Source organism: Haliotis asinina, chromosome 1, assembly GCF_037392515.1.
Source record: "Haliotis asinina isolate JCU_RB_2024 chromosome 1, JCU_Hal_asi_v2, whole genome shotgun sequence".
Classification (NCBI taxonomy): domain Eukaryota; kingdom Metazoa; phylum Mollusca; class Gastropoda; order Lepetellida; family Haliotidae; genus Haliotis; species Haliotis asinina.
Genome location: NC_090280.1, coordinates 66044975 through 66072450, shown reverse-complemented (window position 1 = coordinate 66072450; position 27476 = coordinate 66044975). Strand labels below are relative to the sequence as shown.

Genomic DNA, 27476 nt, shown 5'->3' with positions numbered 1-27476 from the left:
TGCTCGCTTCTGGCCGATGGACACGGCATACGTACAACCATGACAACAGCGAGTAAACAGTCTCTGAGAGTAGTGTTTTTGGCAATATTCAAGGATGTTATCTTGCGGAAATATTAGCTAATGGTAACCATGTCAACAGAAAGCCAAAAGCGTATATACTGGAGGTCAAATATCTGTGTTATATGTGGATTTTTGTTTGTTGAGAGAACTGTGTTCGGTGACCTGAATATTTTGAAAATCCCCCCGATCCCTAAATAGCAGCCGTTGTCTGATTGGTTAAATCTATTTAACCATCTCGTGTTTGATTGGAAGGTCTTTGGTCGCTCAAAGGTTACCTGACGAGACCTTCTACTAGGTTTTGTTAGACTCAGTGGTGGAGTGTAACGAAATACACTGAGACTAAGTTTACTTAGACTGCATCTCACTGTTCCATTTGCCCATTTTTAGGCAATATAAGGGACAAAAAGTATAATCGTTAAACCCGGCGCTTTTGACTAAAGTGTGCCCACTCATCTGCAAGTATCCCATTCATTAACCCGGAAGTAAGAAAGCAACGACACTCAATATAGTTTGACATTTGTCACGATCTCGTGAGTCACTAAATTTCCATGATAAAATCTCGATAACAACTTGCCAAAGAACTGTCACTCACTAACAACATAAAATAAAAAACATCACTTACGCTCTTTGTTTTGTAAAACCCATTTGTTGCAGGGTATCCAGAGACGGGCGATCTTTCTGGGTCTTTTGATGGTCATTTCTCAAAATCCGTGGAGGAAGAGCAGAAGCCATTTTGACGTACAAAAACACATAGATTGTAACCAGCTTACCACTATGTCACAATGTACATATCAAGATTTACAATGCCCTAATAGTTACGCTCAGAAATCAAAAAATAACCAATATATATTATTATTTAGCATAAAAAATTAAAAGTAACAAAGTCTTCACCTTTTTACTTGATTACATGGTATACATATGCAATTAACTTTCAACTTCTAATAGTAGTTGTTTTAGAACCACTACATACTAGGAAGCATGCAAGCTCTATCTCAGCGCGTGCAACTCCCATATTTCATTAGGGAATAAAGATAGTGACCTATTTATCGGTGCTAGGAGTTTTAGCAGGAACGATAATCTGCTGTACCTGGGATGTTTCCGACACCGGTCCCCTTCGGACAAACCCGTGTCATTCCGGGAGAAGCCGAGTGTCGTAGCTCGTATTACGGAAATACGCGAGTGGGGCCGGATGGTTTTCTGACAAGACATTGTGATTGGTTGGAACAACAGACGGAGCCATTTTCAAAACTGTTTATCAACAAAAACGCGAAGGAACATTTTACAATATCATATCTGTTGCTTGTGTATTTGTTCAGCGCACGCACATAGGTGAGCTTGAACTATGAGTTGCATATACCTAACGCGTTTTACAACATTACCGTAATATTATCGAAGCTATTGGAAAGGCATATTCTGTGCCATTGATTGTACCGGGCTGTGAATGTGATCACGTTTTACTTTTAGTCAGTATTCAGTATTATAGTGGCAGAGTATGTTTAGAACTTTAGATTACCATGTTGATGTTATGCATTACTGTGTGTTAAACAGTTCATCTGACCGATGAATGTATGGCAATTGTTTTGTGTGTGGATGAAAAGATTGTAATCGAAATGGATCATTTTTATGACCATCCTCTACCTGCTATTTGGTCCCCTATTCTTTTTATTACACGTTTGATACATATTTTTGTTGCAGTCATTATTCCTTCCGGCAACATCAACCTGTTTGGGAGGAACAGTTACCAGTGTTTGAAATTCACTGTTAGGATATGTTCCAAACCTTAACCAAACACTTTGTTCTTAACCTTTTAACATGTTTAATATGACATTTGCCGAATGCTACATAAATGCTGTTGCATGCAGTATTTGTCAGTGTTTGGTATTATCAGCTTATAACAGATCATGTTTATTAGATTTTGACCTATAAATTGCTTCAGAACAATAGCTTTAAAAATTATCATCTGCTTTTCTTGATCTAGCTCATAATATATTGGGGAGGAGGATTAAAAGTCTGGTGATGTGTGGTCTTTTTCATAGGCTTGATAGGGACCACTGATTATTTATGCTTAAATCACTGAAATAATCAGTAAAATATTGTAAATTTACTTTTCAGAGTAATCATGGATAAGAAACAGACCAAAGTGAAAGTTGTAATACGTGTTCGTCCATCTTTAAAAGAAGATGCTAAGATCTGTGTGAGTGCAGGTACAGACTCTGTGGAAATATTCAACCATAGAAACATCAATGAGAACATCAAATATGAGTAAGTTCTACTCCCTCAACTCTCTGTCAGCTCATATAACCAGAGACCATATAATATGGTCTCTGATATAACTAGGGTGGTTCTTTATCTGTGAAGATGTATTAAGGGAACATTGAAACATTTATTGGCATATGACTGCTCTTTTTTGTATGCTGGTGAATATAAGTTAGAGATATATGCAAATCTAGAAATTTTGAATAATAATGTTTTATTGATTCACAGACACACTGATAAAATATGAGTCATAAAATTACCAATATCCCTAACTTATTTTGTCCAGAATAGTCAAGCTGGCAAACATTGGCAGAAATCACCATTCAAAATTGCAATTTCATTACACATTTTCACACATTTATAAGATAGTTTTCATAACACGTCATAACATTAAAACATTTGAATAGTTTATCTAAGGGTGGTCACCCATTTTGTTCAAGGAAAGTACTGGATTATCAGTTTTGTACACATATATTATAGGGGTCAGTAATTTGTACAAAAAATTGAGGGAGTGTCACTAATTTGGTACATGATGTGTACACTTACTTTGTACTCAAGTATTAAGCCGGGGGTGTGTGTGTGGTGTAGGTAGGGGGTCATTCACATTGTACATGCTTCTCCATTAAAATCAACCCCTCCTTCCCCCTCATACTGGCTTGTCAAAAGCAATGATAATGTGTTATTGAAATAGTGTTTAAGTAAACTTTAGGTGGTATTAAATATTCCAGCTCTGTGTGTAAGATGGTTTTCCAGTACAGTTTCTCATTTATGAATGTTGTTATTAACATGATTAATGTCCTTTCCTGTATTATCTGACCTCACAGATTATTGTGGTTTTGTTTCCAGTTTTTCCAGTGTTTACGATTCATCCAGCTCCCAACAGCTTATTTACAATGAGTGTATAAAACATCTACTCCACCGCAGCTTAGAAGGGGAGAATGTTTCCATATTTGCATATGGTCCTACAGGGGCAGGTAACTCAATTTGATCTGTATGACATGCTGCAGTGGTCTTTAGCCTCTCTTTCTCTAGTCTAAACTGATGACACTGCAGGGCTCCAGATAAGGGCCACATTGGCGTATGTACGAATAAAATATATGTACGATACGGTAGGAAACAAAATCAGAAAACGTAACAGATATGCACCACAGCAATGGTGTAAGATCTTAGAATCATTTTTGGTCATATTTATCTGAAAAAGTATTGCTTTATTGTTTATTGACCAGCTTACACAAGAGTAGCAATGTTGTGGTGCATATGTGAAACGAAACAGAAAATTACTTAAACACCATTAAATTCCATTCAGTACTCTAACTTTTCCCAGTACTCTTATATTTAAAAAATAAGGTACATACTCATTTTGAAAAATCATCTGGAGCCCTGACACTGCATATTGTGTTTCTTAATATTGTGTATTTGTCGAGTGTTAAATTTACTCATAGGATGCCAAGAGATATGCTGTGGGTAACATATCTTAATGTGCCTGGGGATGAGAATTTTCAGTGGATTTGATCGTGCTGGGATCTTCCTTGTAAAATCATCAAAACCTCCGGCCCTCAAAAGCCCCTAGCTCATTTTCCTCTTTTCATTTCACTCAAACCCATTCTCATCCCTGTGTTTCTGCAATGTTATTGTCAAGGTGTTATGAATGATGGTTAATTGATGCTATACAATTACAAACAGTTGGTTTGATCAGCATAGGTGGAGGCTGGGGATGGACTTGTGTTAATCTTAACTTATGGCAAGGACTTGTATATTTTAATGCGCAATGCTACCGTCTTTTGAAATGGGAATCAGTTCATTCACATGTGTGTGAAGTGGACACTAAGATATCTGTCATGTTGGGGAGAGTTCTTGATACTTAGTATATATTACGCTATCCAGAGCTTCCTGTAAACGTAAATGGTGAGAGGGTTTGTATGTTTCAGGAAAGACCTACACAATGCTTGGGTCACCAGCAGATCCTGGTGTTATCCCAAGAGTTATCAATGGTCTCTTCCAGACAATTGACAGGAAGACCATGAATATGAATGAACAAGCCCACTCACACAAGTTTGAGGTGGCCTTCTCATATCTGGAGATTTATAATGAAAAGGTAATGGTATTGTCTGATTGTGATGTCTTGACTGTCTTGCCCTATCATATCTGGAGATTTATAATGAAAAGGTAATGGTATTGTCTGATTGTGATGTCTTGGCTGTGTTGCCCTCTCAAATCTGGAAATTTATGATGATAAAGTAATGGTATTGTTTGATTGCGATGTCTAGGGTTTTTGGAAAGGAGAAGTAGAGGTGGGCTGTTTGAAGGACTAACAATATTGCAGTAATATTTGTCCAGGGTCAGCCATAAATCAGCATTATGTCACAAGCAATGGTGAACAAACTGGCCTTTCAAACTGTCACAGTTCATCATGGAATAATATAGTTTAAACATATTTATTTCATGACAAAAAGCAACACCAGAATTTTCATGAATGAACAGGATTGGTCAACAAGCTCAAAAGAACTTATATGAGTCATCCTCAAAAGATGCAGCTTTTTCAGGTATCAGGATTCAAACTTCATTATAACCGTCAAATTTTATCAATAGGTTAAAAATCTGATTTCTCCTTCATTACCGATCTAATCAATCTTTGAATTTTCTATGACCAACAAAATGACCAAATAGTTTTTATTTTATTCCTTTTTGTAACAAATGATATGCATATGTCATGTATCCGGGTTCAGAAACTTAACATCAGGTGTCTGCTGTGCACGAAATTTCATTTAAGAAAATATTGTTTCTGGTGTAGTTGAAAAGAATAGACCTTTTTCCCTTTCCTGGCAGATGTTTGTGATTTTCAAGCTAAATTATGAAGTAAAAAACAATCTTTTTCTCTTGCATACAAGAAACATGTCTTTCCTGTAACAGTTCCATAAAAGTATGAAATAATCAGTGATCTCTCATCTTGTGAAAGTGGAACTCCCTATCATGCTCATTAACAACTTCTGGTTGAGAGTGATAAGAATGTGGCGTTAAGTTCAATGTCAAAACTTTTAAAGAAAATTGAGTAGAAAAGGTAAACATTTGCAAGTATTTTGTATGGGTGTCTTTTAAGTAACATCAATTAACAAAAGAAACAAATTTTCCAAAAATATGTTTCTCTTTGCATTGGGAACCATAATTACAACACAAGGAGGTTGTCTGAAATGGGAAAGGGAATAGTCATTATTTTTTTTCTGAATTTACTTTTGCTATTTGTCTCTCAAATAACAGTCTTTTCTGTAACCGCTGTTTCGTTTTTGGAAAGACCATCAGTGTTACTTCAAAGGAAAATATCTTGATTAGTCACATATTCTTTTTATTTTAATGTCAATGTCATTAACAGCTTAATTGTGATAAAAATCTAAGGTGTATATATGCAGAAACTGAAACATGTCTTACACTTTCTCTTCTGAATGCAGCTATACATATTTTTGTAAAAGGTTGTTACAGGAGAGACAAGTTATGTAACTGCAGAGACAATTCAATACCAATTTGAAATTACGCAATATATCTAGAAGGTCTTTGTTCATCTAGATTTGCCATGTCCTTACATTAGGACCATAAAGTTTATATTTGAAATAACAGTTGATATTTTCCTCAACAATTTGTATGTTTCACACCTTTCAAAAATACCTGTTATTTAAAGGACTTATGTTGTTACTACAAAGACAGTTTAATATAAATGATCGTTCATTTTTGTTTTTCTTTCTTGATTTGTTCAGTTGTGCATTAAGATATAAGACAAAATTACCTTACGCTTAACACAGAAGTCTTTTCTTGAAACTTTGCATGCTTATATCTATTTTAAAGACTGTTATTTGAAAGACAGTGTGTGACGGATCATACTAATTATGACACTAATAATCAGTATGCAAAAACGGTCAAAGCGTTGAACATCCAGTTTCCTAAAATAAGTTAATTGGTGATAATCTAAAACAAAAAATCAGTGAAACATTCATTTCTGTATGTTTTTCACAACTGGCAAAATGGGCGTGACAAATACAGAGATTATTTTGTTACTTTGACAGCTTGAGGCAGACGATCAAAACTTTGATACTTTATTAGTAGCAAGCCTGTTTAATAGTTTGAGGCAGATGATCAAAACTTGGATTCTTTTGTTAGTTGTAAGCCTGTTTGACAGTTTGAGGATGGTGATCCAAACTTTGATACATTTGTTACTTGTAAACCTGTTTGACAGTTTCATAAATTCATGACAAATACTGTCACACTTATCATTAAATGTCTTTTTCTGAGTTCCTAAAAGAAACAAATTTCAAGATGGTAACTGCTACTTTAATTGTTGTTTTTTTAAAGCACGAAGTCTATAGTTTTTTAATTCTTCTTTGTCGTCCATTAACTTGTTCTGAAATGTCTTTCCAGTAACACTGACATGCCTTTAGGCTAACAAATAGGCAAAGTTCTAAAATATAGACTATATATTTTGGTCTACAAGTATGGTAAAAACAATACTTTTAGAAACTGATTGATATGAACCTAGCTTATCATCAATGCCAATGATGTATTCTTATCCTAACTAAATATACAATCGAATTGTCTTCTGTAGTGTAACAAACGCGTCATTGTTAGTCACCTTATTTGGAGATATGGATATAACATGTAACACTTACTATACTTCTGAGGTTAACACATAAAGAACTTTTCCTTTCATTACAGATAGGTCAAAGATTTTTGTTACAATTAAATAGTTTTTCAAATTTATTTCACATATTTTCTTTCTAATAACATAGAGTGTCTTTGGCATAACAATACTGTCTTTCATATAACAGGACTTGAAAGTAAATGTTTTATGAACTAAACAGTAAGACATTGTCAGAAATCAATATGAAAATATTCTCTTCAAATCACCTTCAGTGCAATTTATTTTTTATGACAGACAGTTGAGGGGATATCAAGAACATTGAAAAGTACCAGCAGATTTAACTTTTTCATCTGACACAGCATAGATCAGGTTTATTTCATAAACATGCAATCATAGACCTGAATTTTTAAGTGTGTGTAACAAAATAACAGGTAAGGTAGAATTTACAATGCAATATCTTTAGGTACCAATGTATTTTTAAGAAAGTATAAGTATTACTATAGTCACTATTACTATTGTTACAGGAAAGACAATGTGGCTTTGACCTAATTATGTTAATTAGTCTTCATGACAATACTGAACATAATTAAGCCTCAAATATTATTGATATGTGAACCTTAACAATGTAGTTTGCCATTTGTGAAAATAGTGATTGATTATTTTGTATTTGAATTATGTCGTCTTTTGTACACCAAATAGCTGCAACTTTTGAGAATAACTCATATATAAAGAATGCTCCAACACACAGACAGACAGACAGACACACACACACACTCTCTCTCTCTCTCTCACACACACACACACACACACACAGTACGAAACAGTATAATAACAAGAAAAGATGACATGTTTGGGTTCCAGCATAAAACAGACTTTTGTTTTTCCTATTATGCTTATCTCCTGTGTGAATGATAGTAAAACACTTCTATCCTTTGTAGTCCCCTTGAAGAGGACATAAATTTCATTCACCCACAAGTTGCCTCTCTTGAACCTCTTCCCGCCATTACAATCATGTGACTTGCCATGCTTGTCACTCTCTCCATTGCCCATGTGCATGGTTGGGTCAGCACTATGTCCTTGTATATTTAGACCCTGTATCCAAATTTAGCTGTGTATGTTTTTTTTTTTGTTATACTTAGCTTACATCAAATATTAAAATTTTGACAAAACTACAAACAAACAACAAACTAGATTCAACTCAGGTGACCATGATGCTGTACTTCTAGGACTTAGATGGGACGTTGTTGCAAAGAATCATAGATACTAGGATATCCAAAATCCATATGAATCTACAATATTCATGTCTCTTAGAGAAAATATGACAATATGTGGTTCCCCCATCCAAGTTGAGAAAACAAGTTGGAAGAACAGGATCCAGAAAGTGCCGTTATGCAGTTCCCATGGGGGTGCAAGCAAAACGTATCCAAGGATGGCTGATGAATCCACAAAGTGGCCTGACCCACCACTGTTTCTGGATTCTGGAAGCATAATAAGCATGAGTTAGAATAAGGAAAAATATGTAATTTTTAATTGAAAGTGATATTTTATACTTATCCTGACTCATGGTGTCGAGCCCCACCAATGAGCTTTTTCAGGAGAGAGACAAGCATGGCAAGTCACATGGCTGTTTTGGTGGGAAGGGGTTCAGTAGAGGCAACTCATAGGTGAATGAACTTTTACATCCTCTTCAGGGAACTACAAGGGATTCAAGTGTTCTATGATCACTTAAATAGAAGAACGAGATAAGCATAATAAGCTTGAGTCAGGATAATTCAATTATACTTTAAAAATGACATATTTGTAAGAAGCACAAATAATCTGCCGATACCCCACCCTATTTCAATCCTTTCTTGGGCCATTAGAATAAGTAATCAAATTTAGAAAATGTATTAATCCAAGCTAAACAAAAATATGAATACAACAGTTATAATTGACATAGGTTCAAGACCTGCTGGAGCCAAGAAACTGTGACCTCCCAATAAGAGAGGATGGAAATCATAATATCTTTGTTGCTGGCCTCGCTGAGAAGACAATAAAGAATTTTGATGAATTCAAGAATCTGTTTGGTCCAGCTTCAAATAACAGGTAAATCTTCATGTGTAGTATGTTATGAGTGTTTCAGTATCTTGTTAATCATGGCACAAAGAAGTCAGCACGCCATAACAACCTGCCAATTTCCATACATTTGTACAACATGTTTGGTGGTTGTAACGAATATCAACTAATCAGTTCGCAGTTTGCACACTATTCAGTCTGCCAAAGCAGTTTTGATCCATAATATGTTGTGGTATTTTGTTTTCTTGGTATCAAAACAGACTTAGCAACAGTTATCTTCTGCGTGATACTATGTGAAGGAGGCGACAGTTAATGACAAGCTGATTGCCATAGCACAGCATTCCTCTGTTCTCTTTTGGAATAATCCCTGCCCTTGATAGTCCAAAGCGTTCGCGACCCAGATCATGAGCCACAAAACGCTCCATTTCCTCCTGTGAAAAATAGAGGCATGCTTTCTTTGAAACAGACAAACAAACAGTTGTGCATGTCATACTTGTAACAACATGCATGAATATTGGTACATGAGCTTGTGAATGTTCAGGGTTACTGTCGAAGGGTCAATCTGGTAAAATATGTTGATGCAGGCTGTCATGATAGAGTTGTTATGCTAGTGAGCTTCGGTCCTTTCTGTCTTTCACCTTCCTCATATTGTATTGCCTAAATCATCTTGTTTTAATTAACCCATCACTTGTCTTTGTCACTTTTTCAGGACTGTTGCAGCCACGAAACTAAATGACAGGTCAAGTCGAAGCCACAGTATTCTGATGTTAAAGATTCGGAAAACTCAGTTGTGTGCCCCCTACAAGGAATATCAGGGCAAGATTTACCTCATTGACCTTGCAGGGTCAGAAGACAATCGGAGGACAGGCAACAAAGGCATTAGGTTAGTTCTACAGTAGGACCTTTAGCCTGATAGTAGTCATCAGAACCAAGGCAAAGCCTCATCTAGTTTAAATCACATATCATCATATATATGCAGGGTGCGATTTCATTTTTTTTGTCAGTTCTTCCACCAAGTGCAACCTGGCTAATAGGGTGGCTGGACCATCAAAATATCAATTCTGAAAACTAACATGCATTCTTGATTACCAAATTTCACAAGTATCAGCAGGAAACCTATGTAGAGGGAGTGCAGAAGAAAGTCCTCGAAAAGCCACTGAATGTTTGTCTTGGGTCGTTACGTAACGAGTGTAGCCAGTGTTTAGATAGACTAAATTGTGCTGATAAAAACTTCTTTCACACGTTCGTTTAATTTTTAGAAGGAAAACATACCTTTAGTTGAAAGGTATTTGCAAGTAATAGTGTTATGACTTAAAAAAGTGTTCGGGTGTAATTGAGGTGTGTGAAAAATATGACATTTCGCAGATCTGTTCTGATCTGCCATTAAAATGCTATACGCCATTGTTTGAGTATTCCTAGTTACTTCCTCAAAAACATCTTTCACATACACCTTTAATTCATATTAGGGGAATATACTATCAGCTGAAATGTGTTTGCAAGTAATAGTGATAGTTTCTTGACCTAAAAAGGAATGTTAGGGTGTATTTATTTTGAGGTGTGTGAAAAGTGTGACATATCACCGATCTGCTCTGATCCACTATCGAAATACTGCACACCGCTGTTTGAGTGTTTCTAGTTATTACTTCAAAAACATCTTCACACACAACTTTAATTCTTACGAGGAGAATATACTATCAGATGAAATGTGTTTGCAAGTAATAGTGATAGTTTCATAATCTAAAACAAAATGTTAGGGTGTATTTTAGGTGTGTGAAAAATATGATATATCGCCGATCTGACCTGATTCGCCATTGATGCTAGAGGGTTAAGTTCCTTAACTTCTTTCTTTCTTGATGATCTTATTTGACAAAACTGGAAAGGTGTTTAAGAACGCTTTGTGACAGTTTTACACTTTATTTTTGAGGGCAGTGTGACAGTGCCAGTTAACATTTTGTTAATGTCCATTCCATTCACCGCATGCAATGATATCTATATTAATTATTAATGTAAACAAAGTAGATTTTTTAAAAGGACAGCTGATGTTAACACATGTTCTCACGATACTTTTGCGTTCTTTAACATGTTTTGGGAGGCAAGGCTGCAGTGTATTATTTATTCTTTCATTCCTTAACATATGTACTTCTTTTATTCTTTTTCTTTATTTCTTTCATTTATTCACATAATTATGGTCTTAATTCTTACTATAATTCATTCTTTGTAAAATTTCAACTGATACAATAAACTGGCTGAAGTTCTGTTAAATTGGGATGAAGGTTACTTTCAAACTCAGATGGCTGCTTCGCCAAGCGTAATATCACATTTGTATACATATATAACTTTTATGTTCATTTAACTGATACACTGGTAATATCTTAAATAAGTGGGAATTATTGAATAATTTATGAAACTTTTCAAGGAAATAAAAGGCTGATCCCCTTACCAGTCAGTTCATTGTTTCACTTCCAGACTGAAGGAGAGTGGGGCCATCAACAAGTCTCTGTTCTCCTTGGGAGAGGTGGTAGATGCCATCAACTGTGGTCTGGTAAGACAGAATAATAGCAATCTGTAGCCAGCATTCAGTCTAATAGCCAACAATCATCTATTGCCAGATTTCTGAACAGCGTGTGACACTGAGAACTATCTTCAATATCTCCAGGGTATATGTTCCAATCAATCCCCACTATACTCTGGATGCATCTATGGAAAATTTTATTACCTCCCTTGGCTGGTTCCACATTCTGACAGTAGCCAATCAGTTACGTCTCTGTTACAACTGAACTTGCTAGTGTCATCATAGATGGTTTGTTCGCAGTGCAACTCAGATTTTGGGAAATCATACAGACACACTGATAGGTTAAAAAAAAATTAAATACATGCAAGAACTCCTTCTACCTCTTTCAGAGAACCAGTGCATGGCTCATTTTACTAAGTTTAATAGGTTAGATAATTTAGAAAGCGATAGTCAGTTGTGATTGGTTTGCTCAGCTTCCAGCGTATACACTTGATTGGATAAAGAGACAGCCAAAGGAGGTAGTAAATTTATCGTAATAGTCGTAGATGCATCCAGGGTATAGTGGAGATTCACGTATACCCTGAAGATATCAAGGATGGCTTCGGGTTAGGGGCCAGATTTTCAAACAATAGTCATCCATTATGTGTTCTCTTTTGGACTGAATGCCTCAAATATCTCAACCAGTAATAGTACATATGTCAGTACCTGATAAAAGGTCTAAAGCAGTCACTCCTGAATTACGCGGTTGCAGAGAAAATCACGGATTTTACCTTTCCACACAGAAAAAGGTCTGGTCTACGGAAAACACATTTTCATGCAGAATCCTTGCAGAACTGGCCACTTTTCTGCCGCAGAATTTGCTTATTTTAAAAACTGAGTACAAACTGACTGACAGCCGAAGTGAAAAGTAGAGTTATTGTCAAAGTAGGATCGGTTACACATGAAACAAACTGACATATTTATTGTGACAACAGTTTCAAAATATTCATGATTAAAGACACTTTATTAATAGCGGCACGCATTAGGCATCTTTACAATAATGCTAGATGCATTTGACACATTCTCAAAATCGATCATTTTGAAAAAAGAAATTTCAGATTTTGTCAGAAATATGAATATTTTATTTGCACGAAATTGGAAGTTGTTCGTCTGCATCCAAGTTACGAATGAGAGGAGAGAATTAACCTTCAGCGAATGTTTAATTCTGAAACACAGAAAAAGGTGTGGGTGCTTTGTCATCGAACTTACACAAGATGTGATGTGTACTGTCGACTTAACTTTATATCTGTGTTTGAGAATTTAACTATGAAGGTCTGTATATTGTTATCCCACTTGCGTAGATCGATGCTGATGCTGTTGATCACTGGATTGTCTGGTCCATGTTTGATTATTTACAGACTGCCATCATATAGCTTGAATATTGTTGAGTGCAACATAAAACTAAATTCACTCACTCATTTCCAAATGGTAGTTGAAACCCCACGAACAGCAAAAGATAACACCCAAATGCACCCCCAACCTTGATTCTCAGTTACCAGCTTTCAATAAAGTGTAGTTCATCATCATATTTATGTAGTTCCAAATATTTGTTTGTTTTCCAGCCAAGAATTCCCTACAGAAACAGCAAGCTGACTCGACTGTTGCAGGTAGGCTATATGAAATGCCACAGTTACACACAACTTTAGGAAACCAAAACTGACATGTTTTGATTATAATGCAAATTTATGATTTTTTATGGTGTCATATATGTTGACTAAATGTTATCCAGTAATTAATGGCTTCATGGAGCAAGCTTTCTTGAACTGTCCCAACTTACATAGTTTTCCTTATCCTGCCTGCTTATATGCTTATGTCCTCCTTCTTTGCGATAGAAATCCCTTGAAGTTCCCTTCTTTTGAAGCAGACATGTTTTCATCAACATGTCAACAAAGTATGATCCATCATTACAAGTTGCCAACACACATAAAATACAGAATTTATACACAACATTTTTACAACACACAGTTAAAAATACAAAGCAAAAACCATATACAGCAAAATTTGGATAAAAGACCCAAACAGACAAGAGAAATTTGCCATATAGGGATCTCAAGCCTCCCACACAGCCTCCCTGATGGGCAAAGGAGAGAATTACAAATATGGCTGGTCATGTGACCAATATTGGCGCCAGATATGGAGGAAAGGGAGAGTACTCGTGGGTGAGAGGAAACTTTAAGGGATTTCAAGTTTCCACTAAAACTTCGGATACAAGAGGGAGACAAGCAAATAAGCATGAGTCAGGATAAGCATTAAATATCAATTTTATTCAGAAATTACATTTTTATTTAGAGAATTACATACATCAGTCTACTGGAAGCAATGCACATGCTCAACCAGCAGGATCATTACATGAATATTCTTCAGCTGCTGATAGGGTGAACCTACTGACTTGTCAGTTATGAGTGTGCTTGTGTATGTAGGATTCCATCGGAGGGTCTTGTCATTCCATCATGATCACCAACATTGCTCCTGAGGAGCACTACTACTACGACACTTACTGTACTCTCAACTTTGCCAGCAAGAGCAAGAAGATTGTCAACACCAACACTGTGTGCATCAAGGAAACTCCAGGTGAGATCTCCTATTTTGTTATAGTTTTCTTCATGATCATTCCAAGGGTAAGTATGCTATCCTCTTAGCCTGCGATGGGAAGTGTACTGCTAAAACCAGTATCACAGCAGAGGGTGCAATTTCCTGTTGACAATCATGCACTGGTAGTTTATTAACAGACTACTATGTGCAGGTTGTTAAAAAAAGTGACCAGCAAACAGCTTAATAAAACTGCTTGCAGATCCCTTACTTGTGACGTGGTAAGTGGGAATAATGTCCACAAAAGTACTATCCTGCCTTTGTAAATGCATGTTTCCAAAACCTTATTGGGATTCTTCTCCAGCAAATGTCCCCAGCTCCTCATGCTTCTCCAAGGATTAAGCACAACTGGGGATCAGTGTGATGCATTTTGTGCTTGATTTCCCTGGTCTTTTGTCCGCAATGGTAAATCTACTGACTGATGGGGGTAACATTTCAGGGCATAATCATGTGCAAAGTCCTTAGGTCTTCAATTAACTGTCCAATAAAAAGGCTGCTGGAAATCCTGTTATAAATAAAATGGATGGAATTTGTTTTACAAACAAGACGCACGATATCATAAATTTAATTGTAAGTTTACTTCATACAATTTGACTCAACACTGTTAGGTCATGGAACAAGATATAGTATGTCATTATGAAGCATGATGTCATTAGATTGACAGGACATGACTATACTGCTATGACATCACTTGACAGTGGAACTGACAATGTCCCCAAATTGCTTGACAACTGGCCATTATGAGGTCCGTTGTTAGGTGACTTCATAAAGAGCTCATCTCTTGATGTTTAACCACTTACAGCTCATTTGAACTTGGTTTCAGTATTGATGATATTTCTGACTCTCATTTGCCATATGTACCTGTGGCAACTTGCACTTTCTTGCCAGCAACATCCTTAACAATTGTGCCATAAAGTACAACATTCAGCAATGAAAACATTGACTGGAACTCTAACTTGGGAGTACTGAAAGAAATGGCCGGTCATTAATAATATTCACTTTTTTCATTAGAAGTGATACTGTTTTCTGTGTCACTTTCATAAATTATTTGTTTGGTGCTCATATTCATGTTTCTGTGTATTCTAGTTGTCTCAGCCATAAGTCATCAGTCGAAACTGAAGAGGAGTAACTCAGCACCCCTACAGACGGTTGGGAAAAAGGCCAAACTAACTCCATCATCTCCCCCTATCAGTGCTGAGGCCCCACTCTCCAGTGACCCTGCTCCCCTCCTCAGGTCAGTAGTGTCCCAGACACAGTCAATGCACTCCAGGTAGCAGTAGTGTTCCAGATACAGTCCAGGTAGCAGTAGTGTTCCAGATACAGCCCAGGTAGCAGTAGTGTTCCAGATACAGTCCGGGTAGCAGTAGTGTTCCAGATACAGTCCAGGTAGCAGTAGTGTTCCAGATACAGTCCAGGTAGCAGTAGTGTTCCAGATACAGTCCAGGTAGCAGTAGTGTTCCAGATACAGTCCAGGTAGCAGTAGTGTTCCAGATACAGTCCAGGTAGCAGTAGTGTTCCAGATACAGCCCAGGTAGCAGTAGTGTTCCAGATACAGTCCAGGTAGCAGTAGTGTTCCAGATACAGTTCGGGTAGCAGTAGTGTTCCAGATACAGTCCAGGTAGCAGTAGTGTTCCAGATACAGTCCAGGTAGCAGTAGTGTTCCAGATACAGTCCAGGTAGCAGTAGTGTTCCAGATACAGTCCAGGTAGCAGTAGTGTTCCAGATACAGTTCGGGTAGCAGTAGTGTTCCAGATACAGTCCAGGTAGCAGTAGTGTTCCAGATACAGTCCAGGTAGCAGTAGTGTTCCAGATACAGTCCGGGTAGCAGTAGTGTTCCAGATACAGTCCGGGTAGCAGTAGTGTTCCAGATACAGCCCAGGTAGCAGTAGTGTTCCAGATACAGTCCAGGTAGCAGTAGTGTTCCAGATACAGTCCAGGTAGCAGTAGTGTTCCAGATACAGTCCAGGTAGCAGTAGTGTTCCAGATACAGCCCAGGTAGCAGTAGTGTTCCAGATACAGTCCAGGTAGCAGTAGTGTTCCAGATACAGTCCAGGTAGCAGTAGTGTTCCAGATACAGTCCAGGTAGCAGTAGTGTTCCAGATACAGTCCAGGTAGCAGTAGTGTTCCAGATACAGTTCGGGTAGCAGTAGTGTTCCAGATACAGTCCGGGTAGCAGTAGTGTTCCAGATACAGTTCGGGTAGCAGTAGTGTTCCAGATACAGTTCGGGTAGCAGTAGTGTTCCAGATACAGTCCAGGTAGCAGTAGTGTTCCAGATACAGTCCAGGTAGCAGTAGTGTTCCAGATACAGTCCAGGTAGCAGTAGTGTTCCAGATACAGTCCAGGTAGCAGTAGTGTTCCAGATACAGTTCGGGTAGCACAGTAGTGCACTGGACACAGTCCATGCATTCTGTAAGTGTCCTGTACCATGCAATCTATGTGTGCTTTACTAGATTTTAGTCTAGTTTCAAACAGCCAATTGCAGCACTCACAATTTCCATACCTCAACATAGATTGTCATATGCTTGTTTAACAGTTTGAACTATTTTGAGAACATGAGATACTTAAAAACTCTCTGACTTCATAACTCAGTCATGTATGGTAAGACTGGTGATGTTTTGAACTAACAGTCCATTGATGAGGCGACAGAAGAACCTGGAACAGACGGTCAACAGTCGGCTTCAGGAGATGGAGAAAAATATCCTGGACCACATCCATCAGGTGGCAGCACAAACTGCCAAAACCTCACGTGGGGAACCTGTCTCCATGGAAACCATCCACAAACAACTTTCAGTCTTCCAAGATCAACTCAAACAGTTGGGACAGTCAACAAAGACAAGCAAGTCATCAGACGGCAAATCAAATGATGAGAAAGGGAAAAAGGGAACAGAAAGGAGACCAATGAGAGGTTGTTGAAGTTTGCTCTGAAACATGACTGACATCCCTAACCCAAACTGTTCCATTCAATCATACTGACTGAGGTCAGTGGTTGTTTGCTCTGCTTAAAGTCAAGTTTGTATGTTTTTAAATGAACTAAACAATTCTCTTTCGTTTCTCATTGTTCTGTTCAAATGAACAAAAGGTTTTATTACATGTCCTTGTATGGTTGGATGGGGATCAAGATGATTTGAATGACTTGAAATGACAACTTTTGTTCTTCCAAAACCCTGATGACCTGATACTGACTTGTAGACACAACGAACCAGCAACACAAGACAAAAGTGGGAAAGAAGAAGTCTGTAAAAGACAATGACATCACCTGCAGTCCTCTATTTATTGATCCACCCAGGCTCTTCAAGAAAGGCTTCAAGTCAACTGGGTCCAAGAGAAATATATTTGGTAAGCTTCAATGGATGATTGTCTGAAAAGTGGGAGCAGGGTCAATATTCACCTCAGAGATTGAGGATGACTTGTTCCGGTGTAGGTTATCCATATCATGTATAACAATTCACAATACACAGGTGCTAATATGGTGCAGTGCTTAACAAAGGCTCTATCCTAATTCTAGTGATGATCCTCAAGTTTTCTTGAGTTTGGTTACTCATCACCACTGCAGCAGGTATCACAAGGAATACTGTGCTTTATTTGTGTCAGCATTAAATATTTGCCCCTTTATTCACTTTCCATTTTGAAGTTGGTGTTTGTTCACTTTAGTTTGTAGTGGGTATAGTGGGGATGAGGGAAGTTATTTTGACCTCGCTGTTAATTGTTTCTTTCAGAAGAGGATGATGAAGCTGAGGCAAAAGCTTTGGAGAGACTGGCTGAAAACAATGGGCCAGCACACCTACTTAGTTCTGAGGCACAGCATAAACACAGTAGGCACATCTTTATCCATATTAGTTACCCAGTCGTTGTTATAAGAACAAAAAAAATGAGGATTAGGTGGTGGCAATGAATGACAGGGTTGATTGTTTGTCATTGTGACGTGAGAGACATCGACTACAAATTTGTAGTGTTGTAATAATGGTTTTCGTTGTGAACATGCGTAATTCTTTTTTTGTGTACACATAACCACATGGTTCTCTTGTCTGTTGTGTCTGTGTCACTCTTTGGTCTACTGTCTACATGGTTCATATGTCCGCTGCAGATGTCATCTATCTGTGTGTGTACTTATCCATCACTTTGTGGTATAACTGTATCTCTATGTATCCCCCACTACATGAAACAATTGAAGGGCTCAAGGAACATAAATCAGTCTAAGTAAACTTAGTCTCAGTGTATTTCATTACACTCCACCACTGAGTCTAACAAAACCTAGTAGGAGGTCGCGTCAGGTAACCTTTGAGAAACAAATGGCCGTCCAATCAAACGCGAGACGGTTAAATAGATTTAACCAATCAGGCAACGGCTACTATTTAGGGATCGGAGGGACTTTCAAAATATTCATGTCACTGACACAGATCTCTCCACAAACGAAAATCCGCCTATAACACAGTTATTTGACTTGCAGTATATACACTTTGGGGATTCTGTTGACATGGTTACCATTAGCTAATATTTCTGCAAGATGACATCCTTGAATATTGCCAAAAAAAACTATTTTCAGCGACTGTTTACTCGCCATTGTCATGGTTGTATGTACGCCGTGTGCATCACCCAGAAGGGAGCATACGCTAAATAGCATTCGGAATCGTGCCAAAGGTATGTGCGAATGTGCACTTTCACAATTTGGTAAGCTGTGCTCTGGTTGGTCAATCTCAAAGGTTACCTGACGCGACCTCCCATATGGTTTTGTTAGACTCAGTAGTGGAGTGTAACGAAAAGTACTGAGGATAAGTTTACTTAGACTGGAACATAAACAAACATCAAGGGTGCATCATCCCATACCACCCTTGTGACCAGTGAACAACTTATATTATCTTATCTCACACATGAATGTCACTTTCTGATTGGCTAAGCGCTATTCTCTTAGTTTTCAATGTACCCCGCTCACAGACGATGTATTATTTTCAATGTATATCGCTGGGAATTCCGAACTCTTCTGGTGCTTCATGGTAGAACTTCTTTGCCTCGAATGCCGGAAATTACCGATGTTTTGCTATTGAAAATCGATGAAAGGGAGATAACTCTATATCACCTAAAATTCAACAGAAATGTTTCAAACAGTTCAAAATTAAAATTCAGATGTTCACTTGTCCCTCATGTGCCATGGGCTCATGTACCCTGGAGGGTTCGGGGAACATAAACAAACCTTGAGGGTACATGAGCCCATGGCCCCCTCGTGACCAGTGAACAGCTTATAATGTATCCCCTTTACTTGGTAGTACTATATCTGTATGTATCCCCACTATATGTTTGTTTCTACAGATGGTGATTTCCTACATCTTCTCAACTCATCATCAGTGAAGGAACTCCAGCAACTCCACACTGTGGGCAACAAGAGGGCACGGCTCATCTTTGAATGGCGAGAGTTGCATGGTGTCTTCTCCCAGGTGAGGCATGAGAGGACCAGGGTTTTGAGACAGGAGACTGATCCTGTGTGCATGTGTTGCCTATGCAAAGGCTTAGTTATATGTCCATTGTTTTGATTATCAACTCAAGAAAGGTAGCAAAGATGACAGTCATTTTTGGTGCCAGTCTTCACTGTGCATAGCTGTGGTTCTAGATTGTGGGCTTATATTTGCCATATGAATATTCTAATGGGGAGTTAACATGACAGCACGTCTACTTGACATATACTTGTCATTAATGTATGACTGATGTATGTTTATGTTCATGTGATTTTCACACCTTTCACACTAACAGTCTTTTTATCCAAGCATTAAAGATACAGGTGTGTTGTTTCTGATTGTTTAGTGATTCTTGAAGTGTTTTGCTGTCAGTGTCAGTCACTGACTACATCTCCATTAGAATAACCTTGTTATGGAACCATCTTAGTAAAAATCAGAAGGGTATGCACTCCCAAACTGTAGCCAGCACAATCAGTTTGAAGATAAGCAGACTGCATAATTGATTAGTTAACTCATGCACAACATTGATTTACTTAAATCTGAGGTTTGAAACTAAATACAAATTATGTTCTTACCAGGCAAGTTAGGTCTCTGCTAATCAGAGATATTTAGTAATAATATATACAAAGAACTTAGTTGAGCATGCTCTGTACTTTTGCAATGATAGGTTTTCAACACATACATAAAACTTTTCCTGCTGACAATGATGGAAAACATGACTTTTCCAGACCTGTATGATTTGGAATCCATGTAGACTTTATGATAATTTCTCAAAAACTAATTTTCTTACAAAACCGTGTGTGTACAAGAATGGCCATGGAATGTTTATTCTTTTTCAGAAGAAGTCCCCTTGGGGTACATATATAGCATTAAAAATGCCTATGACAGTTGTAACAATATTTAAATAAATATTTGACGCAACAAAAAACTTGTTTTTGTCTTGTGAGACCATCCCTACAGAGCCCCTTCCTGGGCCCCCAACAGCCAAGAGCAGGTAACTCTAGCTGTCTACCTCGTACCTCACTTTTCATACTGTCGTCGTTGAGGACAGTCGTCCATTCACAAAGCTCTATACAAAGGAAGCATAGCTTACGAATCAAGTTGAAAATGAGCGAGAAAGCCCCCAAATCTGTATGTATGGTTCCTTTTTCATGCACAGGCGCTGTCAGGAATTTACCTGCGCTATCACTCTTTTTCATTCATGAAATGCATGGTGTCCGTTGCTTCCAGCTATGTGGCAGGTAAGAAGGCTGTAGGCACGTTCCTCTTTATTTTTTCCAGCCTTGTCAAAGACCTTAGGTGTGGGAAAAGAGTACTATGGGGTTATATTTTAACACTGTTACATGCTTACTGTTTATCTCTTTATTATATAAAAAGTGAGATGTTTATCAATTGTTGTTGAGTAATGTGCTGGTTACTTAAATATCATATCCTTTGTGGCTTCTCTAGTTATGCACATGTGTCGGTTATTCATCAATTGTAGGTATAATAGCTTTAATTATTTAACAGTTAAATAGCATCTGTGCGTACTACTGTTTCTGTTGAATATTAATGTGCACTTTATGGATTAACGGACCTGGCTACCAGCTCAGCTCTGTTTTTTCCAGTTCAAAGGATGCACATCATGTAGCGCCCCCACAAGTGCTGCCCCCACAAGATAGGCATTTGTTATCCTAAGATGCCTGGCAGAGGAAGCTCACGATGAGCAAGGTTGCAACATATGCTAAGCTTTCTTGCCTTGTGCCTTGAAAACTAAAAGGGGAGGATATATGGGCTCAAGAGCCGCCATCTAAGAAAGCAAAAAAAGATTCAAGCAAGAAAAAGGGTTTGACTCAGAGACTTCGCTGCTGGGGGATCGTGTCGAGGGAACTATGGTCGGGGTGGGCCGAGCAAATTTTCCATCTCGCTCAGCGCTTCGCTGAGGCAGGTATAGGAGCGTATAGCTACCGTCCTGCCTCAGGTTGTCGTTGCCTTGGCAGCGCCTGACCCCACTGAGTTTCAGCTCCCAGGCAAGGAGTTTGCTCTAGCGAAAGTTGTGGATACCCGGCTCCATATCATTCCATCTATTCTCGCTGAAGTGGTTAATCCCCTTCTGTCGGTTCTCCTTCTCGTTTCGATTTGCCCTAACTGGACTGGAGATACCTGACCTCAGCTTGTACAATCCCCGAGTGGTCGACTACTGCATTTATGCGTCGGTCGCCCTGGGGGGTTCCTCAGGCAATTCCATGGCCTGGGGGGTTCCTCAGGCAATTCCATGGCCTTGGCAAAACAGGGCATAGGTTGCCACCCTTTACTTCAAGCGTGAAGAGCAATACCACAATGCTGCACAATGTTTAAAAGTTACAATCCACGCGGCGTATACTTCGGTATTGCAACATCAGCTCATACCCTTCGGTTCTGGCCAAGGATGCTGCTAAATGGGTGCAACCATTGCAGGCACTTAAAGGCAAAGGTAGGGGCAAGGGCAAGGCTGCGGCGCCCCAGCAGCCTTTTCCAAGGAAAGGGATTTGACAAACATTCAGTATGAGGATAGATGGGTCTGTTATGCTGGTGCTGGTGTGTCGACAGGGGGATTCTTCATCTCTTTTCTTCAACTTCAGTTGAAGTTTTGGAATTTTTACAGTCTTGGTTAGACACTGGTTCAACCGCGTCTACTATCCAAGGCTATTCCACAGCTATTTCAGCATTTCATATTCCTGTCGACTGTGCTCTCTTGGGGCAGCACCCTCTTGTGCAGCACTTTCGAGCAGGTGTGGATAGGATCCATCCGACTGTCTGTTGGATTAGTCCCCTGTGGGGCTTGTCAGTCGTTCTTGACTGGCTGTCCGGTCCTCTTTTTCACGAGCTGTCGTCTCTTTCTCTGCAGCTGTTAACTTGGAAGGCTGCCTTTCTTGTGGCGGTAACATCTGGCAGGCGGGTAGACAACACTCACGCAATGTCAGCGCATCCTGCTCTGACTGTCTTTCACAAAGACAGGGTCAGTATTAGACTGCCGGATTCTTACCGTCCTAAGTTCGCAGGCACTTTTCATGTTACAGCACCTATCAAGTTACCTACGCTCATACAGCCGCCCCTGTCCAGTATCTCTCTTCGACGTGCTCACATCTTAGATGCACGTAAAACTGTCACAGCTTATATCAAACGAACTGATGATATCCAGAAGGATAAACAGTTGTTCTGCTGTTATGGCGGAGGGAGAGCTGGTCTGCTGGCGAACAAGCAAACCATTTCTTGGTGGCTTGTCTCATTCATTTGTATGGCTTACACTCATAAAGGGTTAACCATACCTAATGGGTTAAAAGCTCATTCAGTTAGGGCAATGGCTACATCACAGGCTTATGCAACAGCACTGCCCATTGAGGAGATCTGCACAGCTCCTGTTTGGAGCCAGACGAGCACGTTCATCCGACACTACCAGTTGGACAAATACTCACAGGAGCGTGCTCGGTTTGGCCAAACAGTTCTCACCAGTGGGCAGGGTCGTCATTCCCCCCTAGCTGAATTAGCTTTCGATCTCATGACCTTGTATAAATTCTTCCTGGTGGTGGGTTCCACAGAATCATTCTTATTGGTGATGGGTATTTACTGGTGGTGGTAAAATGTTTTCATTATAGCATCGATATATGCTATTATTTATTTTTTGTTCCCGGCACTGTTTCACTGGTTTGGTGAATTTTCAGTGTAGAGAATGGAGCGTGGGCTCTTATTACCCTCATTTGCCACTCCCCCGCCTGATGCACATCAGCGGTCTCGGTGAATGGGAAAGTGTATTTCTCTATCTCTGGCAGCTTCTGGCAGTGTATGAGAGTGTGTGAAGGGTGCACGTTAGCAGACAGAATGCCTCTCCCGACTCGTTGGGAGTCTGTCTTATGCTATATATGTACCCCAAGGAGGACTTCTTTTGAAAAAGAATTATACAAACCTGTAGAGGTTATGAATTCTTTGAAGAATGTCCTCCATGGGGTACGGCCACCCACCTGCCCACATTCTGTCTGACTAGTTCAGCATGAAAAGTGAGGTACAAGGTAGAGGGGAGAGCAAGAAGGGGCCTTGTAGGGGTGGTCTCACAAGACAAAAACAAGGTTTTTGTTTTGTAAAATATTTATTGAAATATTGTTACAACTGTCGTAGGCATTTTAAAAGGGACATTTTAATGCTATATATGTACCCCAAGGAGGACATTCTTCAAAGAATTCATAACCTCTACAGGTTTGTTTAAATGATTTTGTTGGTGGAAGTAAACATTCAAGAACATTCATTTTCCGTGTCTTACACAATTCAGTGGCAATAACGAGTGTAATCTCCATGTAACTGTATGACAGCCAGCTCCTCATATTCCCTGTCAGCCTCCTGATCCTCAGAGAGGGCAGTCTACGCCATTCCTAATGTAAAATAGCTTCCAACTGGGCAAGGTTGTGAAGAGTAGGTTCACTTTCGTGGACAAGACAACCAATCATCTCCCAAATATGCTCCAAATGGTTATGATCAGAACTCATTCAATCATGAGATATGTAAGGGGTTGCTTATCTAAGTTCGTGTATAGATCCACCTAATTATGATAGACCAACCAGTTAGAATCAAGTATCTAATGGTGTTATAACAGAATACGAGATAACACTTCTAGCTCATGTCAATTTAGGCAAGGAAATATTGTATTTTTAGAGTACAAATTATTCTTTTCAATCAACTGTTAAGCTTGCTTTCATTTCAGATTCAAGATTTAAGAAATATTCCTGGCTTCACAGAGAAATATGTGCAGAATCTGTTGCATGTAGGTATTTACAGTAGATCTTACTTTGGTTTCAGTTCCTGTTTTCAGGTCAAGCATGTTGTAGCAGGATTCTTCCTGGTCCGACTGCTTCACATGCTGAAACTACTTGAATAGAGAGTGCTTCCATTGAAAGTTTCCTCCCCTGGTATTGTTGTTGAAGTGGAGACAAGGAAACAAAACTCAATGTGTAATTTAGCAAAACACAGTTAGTTTGTTTGCTTATCTAAATTTGTATATCAGTCAAAACTGAGCATGATAGCACTAGTCACCACCAGTGGGTGTCTTAGTTTTAAAATAAGTCACTGATAGCATCATTAGAACTGGGCACCTTAAATACTAAATTGAATCCTGTTTTACAGTCAATTTGTGTTAGTGTTTTAATGTACTTGCATTCCCATTTTTCAGAGCAACATGGTGAACCTGGCTGTGTTTACGTGATTCACACAAGGAAAGTGTGTGAAAGCAGTCTACTCGTGTTTGTTGGTTGAAGCAGCTGTACCTGGAACAGGATGGACACAACTGAACAGTGTTAGCTCACATCTTGAATGCTGACTCTTTCTGACTCTGTTTGTGTGACATCTTGTGATGCTTGGTTCCTGCAATTGTTGCCAAAGTGATGTGTAGCATACACAACGATCTATTCATCAACCTGTTAATGACTTTCTACAACTCCAGGAAATTGTCAGCTCACCTCATACCAACAAATACTTGATATGCTGTGATCACTGTGGCTGTAGGCAGTGCATCACACATCTTACTTTAGCATGTTGTAGAGTTCATTCAAAACATTCTGATGAACACTGCAAACAAAACTGTTGCCAAGCTGACAAATCAAGAAACTGCAAATAACCGGTGTCTTGGTTAACTGTACAGTACTTACAATGCAGGGGTGTTCATTTACACTGCTATGTGTATGTAACATTGTGCCAAATACATAAAACTTCATGCACCAGTATGTCCTGGGCCTACTTGCACAAAGCAGTCTTAGCGCTACGACTATCTCCTATATTAGAGAATGGTAATTACAATCACTGTAGCTTAAGATTGCTTTGTGCAAGTGGGCCCTGGTCCTCAAATATAGGTCACATCACAACTGAGTCAGGGCAAGGTGTTCCCTTAAATGAAATAATGAAACCCATCTCATTTACCTCATATATAACTTTCAAAATGTGCTATAAGACTGCTTGATGTACTATGATTGTACTTGACTGTAGATTTGTACTACTGGTCTGTTTTAGGCAGCCCTTGTCTAATTATGGCACTTGTCATACGAGTGGCTGTTGCAGTGTACAACAGTATCTTGTATGTGAACCACAAAAACACTACACAAACTATGAATGGGGATTTGTTTAAAATGAACAATTGTATATATAGTTCATAAAATTGCTTAATAGTGGAGGAATGTATGTATTTCTGCTGATTAGTCATGAGGAATCTTATTTCTCACTGGACTCCTTGTTGATAGTTTTTTCTGACCAGCAAAGATATCTCAGCTTCACATGGTGGTCAACATTCTGCAGTGCCATGATTCCATGTGCTTACTGAACCGCACGCACACACGCACACGAAATGCACACATTACCAGATGCAGCTACTTATTGTTCTAACATACAGTGAACAATAAACGTCAAAACCATAGCTGTCATGCAAGATGTTTCTGAAATGAAAATGTTGCTACTGCCAGCTCATTCATTCAAATGTTTTTGTTAATGTAAAAACACATTTAGAATATTTGATGAAATGTTTCAGTTATTGGCTCCCATGTAGATTGTTCAGACATAAAATTCAAAATTCCCCTGTATCCAACTGATGAGAAAGCAACATATTTAGATTGGATGATAATAGACAAGTAAATGTCATATTTTCAGCACCTCTGGTTGATGTTTCCAAAGCTACAAATGGCAAATAGTTCTTCTATATATAGTGTTCATTCCATGATAGTTTGTATCTCAGTTACATCAAATCATTCATTGCTTCCACTGGTGCAATAGTTCATGAAATAAACATATTTCATCTTCTTAAAGTGTTCAAATTTCTTTCCCTCCTGGGCATGTTATATACCAGGCCAAGTTCATCAAACAAAACGTCCATGTGGAAAGAGTGAAAAGTTGGTGATGTCCATTCCTGACCATGTCATGCCATAAAACTTGTTACCCTGTCTTGCATTCAGACTTCGGTCATGAAACAAGAACTAGTCAGCATGAAGTACAGCGTATCCATGTTAAGCAGAGGACTAGCTTTGACTGGTACACACATCAGTGAAATAGACTGAAATTAGGAGATAAACATCATGTGTTGGCCAATTTCCGGGTGTTATTGAGTATTTGAAGCACGGGAATATTTCATTTGAAACCTCCGGCGTCAATGTTTATCGACATTGTAAACACAAAAGTAAACCAAAGGGGTTTTAGTGTCTGCACTCGTTTACATCGAATACGGACACAGCAGTGAAGTGTCATCAGCTGGCCGTTTCAGCTGGTTCCCATGGTAACGTCTGGAGTTGCTCATTTGTGACGTCATTCTAACTTTATGTCACAATATGATTTGAATGACGTCACCACTGTTGATGACACAACAAAACAATTGTTTACGTGTAAATACGCAGTGGATAGTCTTCCAGTTTCCGGGAATCTAATACCATTTGATCATGTTTTTCAACCAATCAGATTACAGAACACAGTGACTTTTGGTTTACAATGTGACATTAAACCCCTTCAAATGACCTGCAGCATCAGGTTTACAATGTTAAGAGGATTTGCTTTCAATGGTACAACGTATGTGAAATAGGCTGAAGCGTGACATTAAACCACCAGATACACAGGATACAGAACCTTCATGTTAATCACACCTGTCACAGTTAATTAGTTGCTGAGGACCACAATTTCTCTGGACAGCCATCCATGGATTCAGTCCCATGCCCCTTGACGTTTTGAAAGTCATAAAAAGTGCCAGTACCAAATCATCGGCTCTTCATGCTGTTCCCACCTGGTTCCCACCTGGTTGTTAAAGTCCAGGTTGTTACAGTCTCCCTTGGTCATGTTCCCCATATGCTATAGTCATGCCTGTACTCAAGAAAATTGGATCTGATCCCAACCAATTTCAATCTTTTGACCTGTGCCAAA

General features: G+C 38.8%; 2 protein-coding genes across 2 annotated transcripts in view; one reads left to right on the top strand and one right to left on the bottom strand.

Annotated features, from left to right (window-relative positions):
* Positions 1-792, bottom strand: part of LOC137296120 (ecdysteroid-phosphate phosphatase-like) — a 32242-nt gene extending 31450 nt beyond the window's left edge. The window contains exon 1 of the mRNA XM_067827816.1: positions 683-792. Within this exon, the coding sequence (XP_067683917.1) occupies positions 683-792 (110 nt within the window). The remainder of the gene's footprint in view (positions 1-682) is intronic.
* A 455-nt stretch (positions 793-1247) lies between these two features.
* On the top strand, positions 1248-26371 carry LOC137296170 (kinesin-like protein KIF22). Its single transcript, XM_067827880.1, has 16 exons — positions 1248-1389; positions 2173-2322; positions 3163-3290; positions 4245-4411; positions 8880-9025; positions 9705-9878; positions 11462-11537; positions 13109-13153; positions 13967-14117; positions 15222-15369; positions 16764-17041; positions 17326-17472; positions 17853-17948; positions 19441-19565; positions 24295-24354; positions 24760-26371. The coding sequence occupies exons 2-16, from the start codon at positions 2180-2182 to the stop codon at positions 24790-24792; spliced, it is 1917 nt and encodes a 638-aa protein (XP_067683981.1). The 5' UTR covers positions 1248-1389; positions 2173-2179; the 3' UTR covers positions 24793-26371.
* The last annotated feature ends 1105 nt before the right edge of the window (positions 26372-27476 follow it).

Coding starts and splice junctions, on each gene's coding strand:
- LOC137296170 (XM_067827880.1), top strand. CDS start 2,180: ATGGATAAGAAACAGACCAAAGTGAAAGTTGTAATACGTGTTCGTCCA. Junction 9,879..11,461: donor ACAGGCAACAAAGGCATTAG/GTTAGTTCTACA, acceptor TTTCACTTCCAG/ACTGAAGGAGAGTGGGGCCA. Junction 11,538..13,108: donor ATGCCATCAACTGTGGTCTG/GTAAGACAGAAT, acceptor TTTGTTTTCCAG/CCAAGAATTCCCTACAGAAA.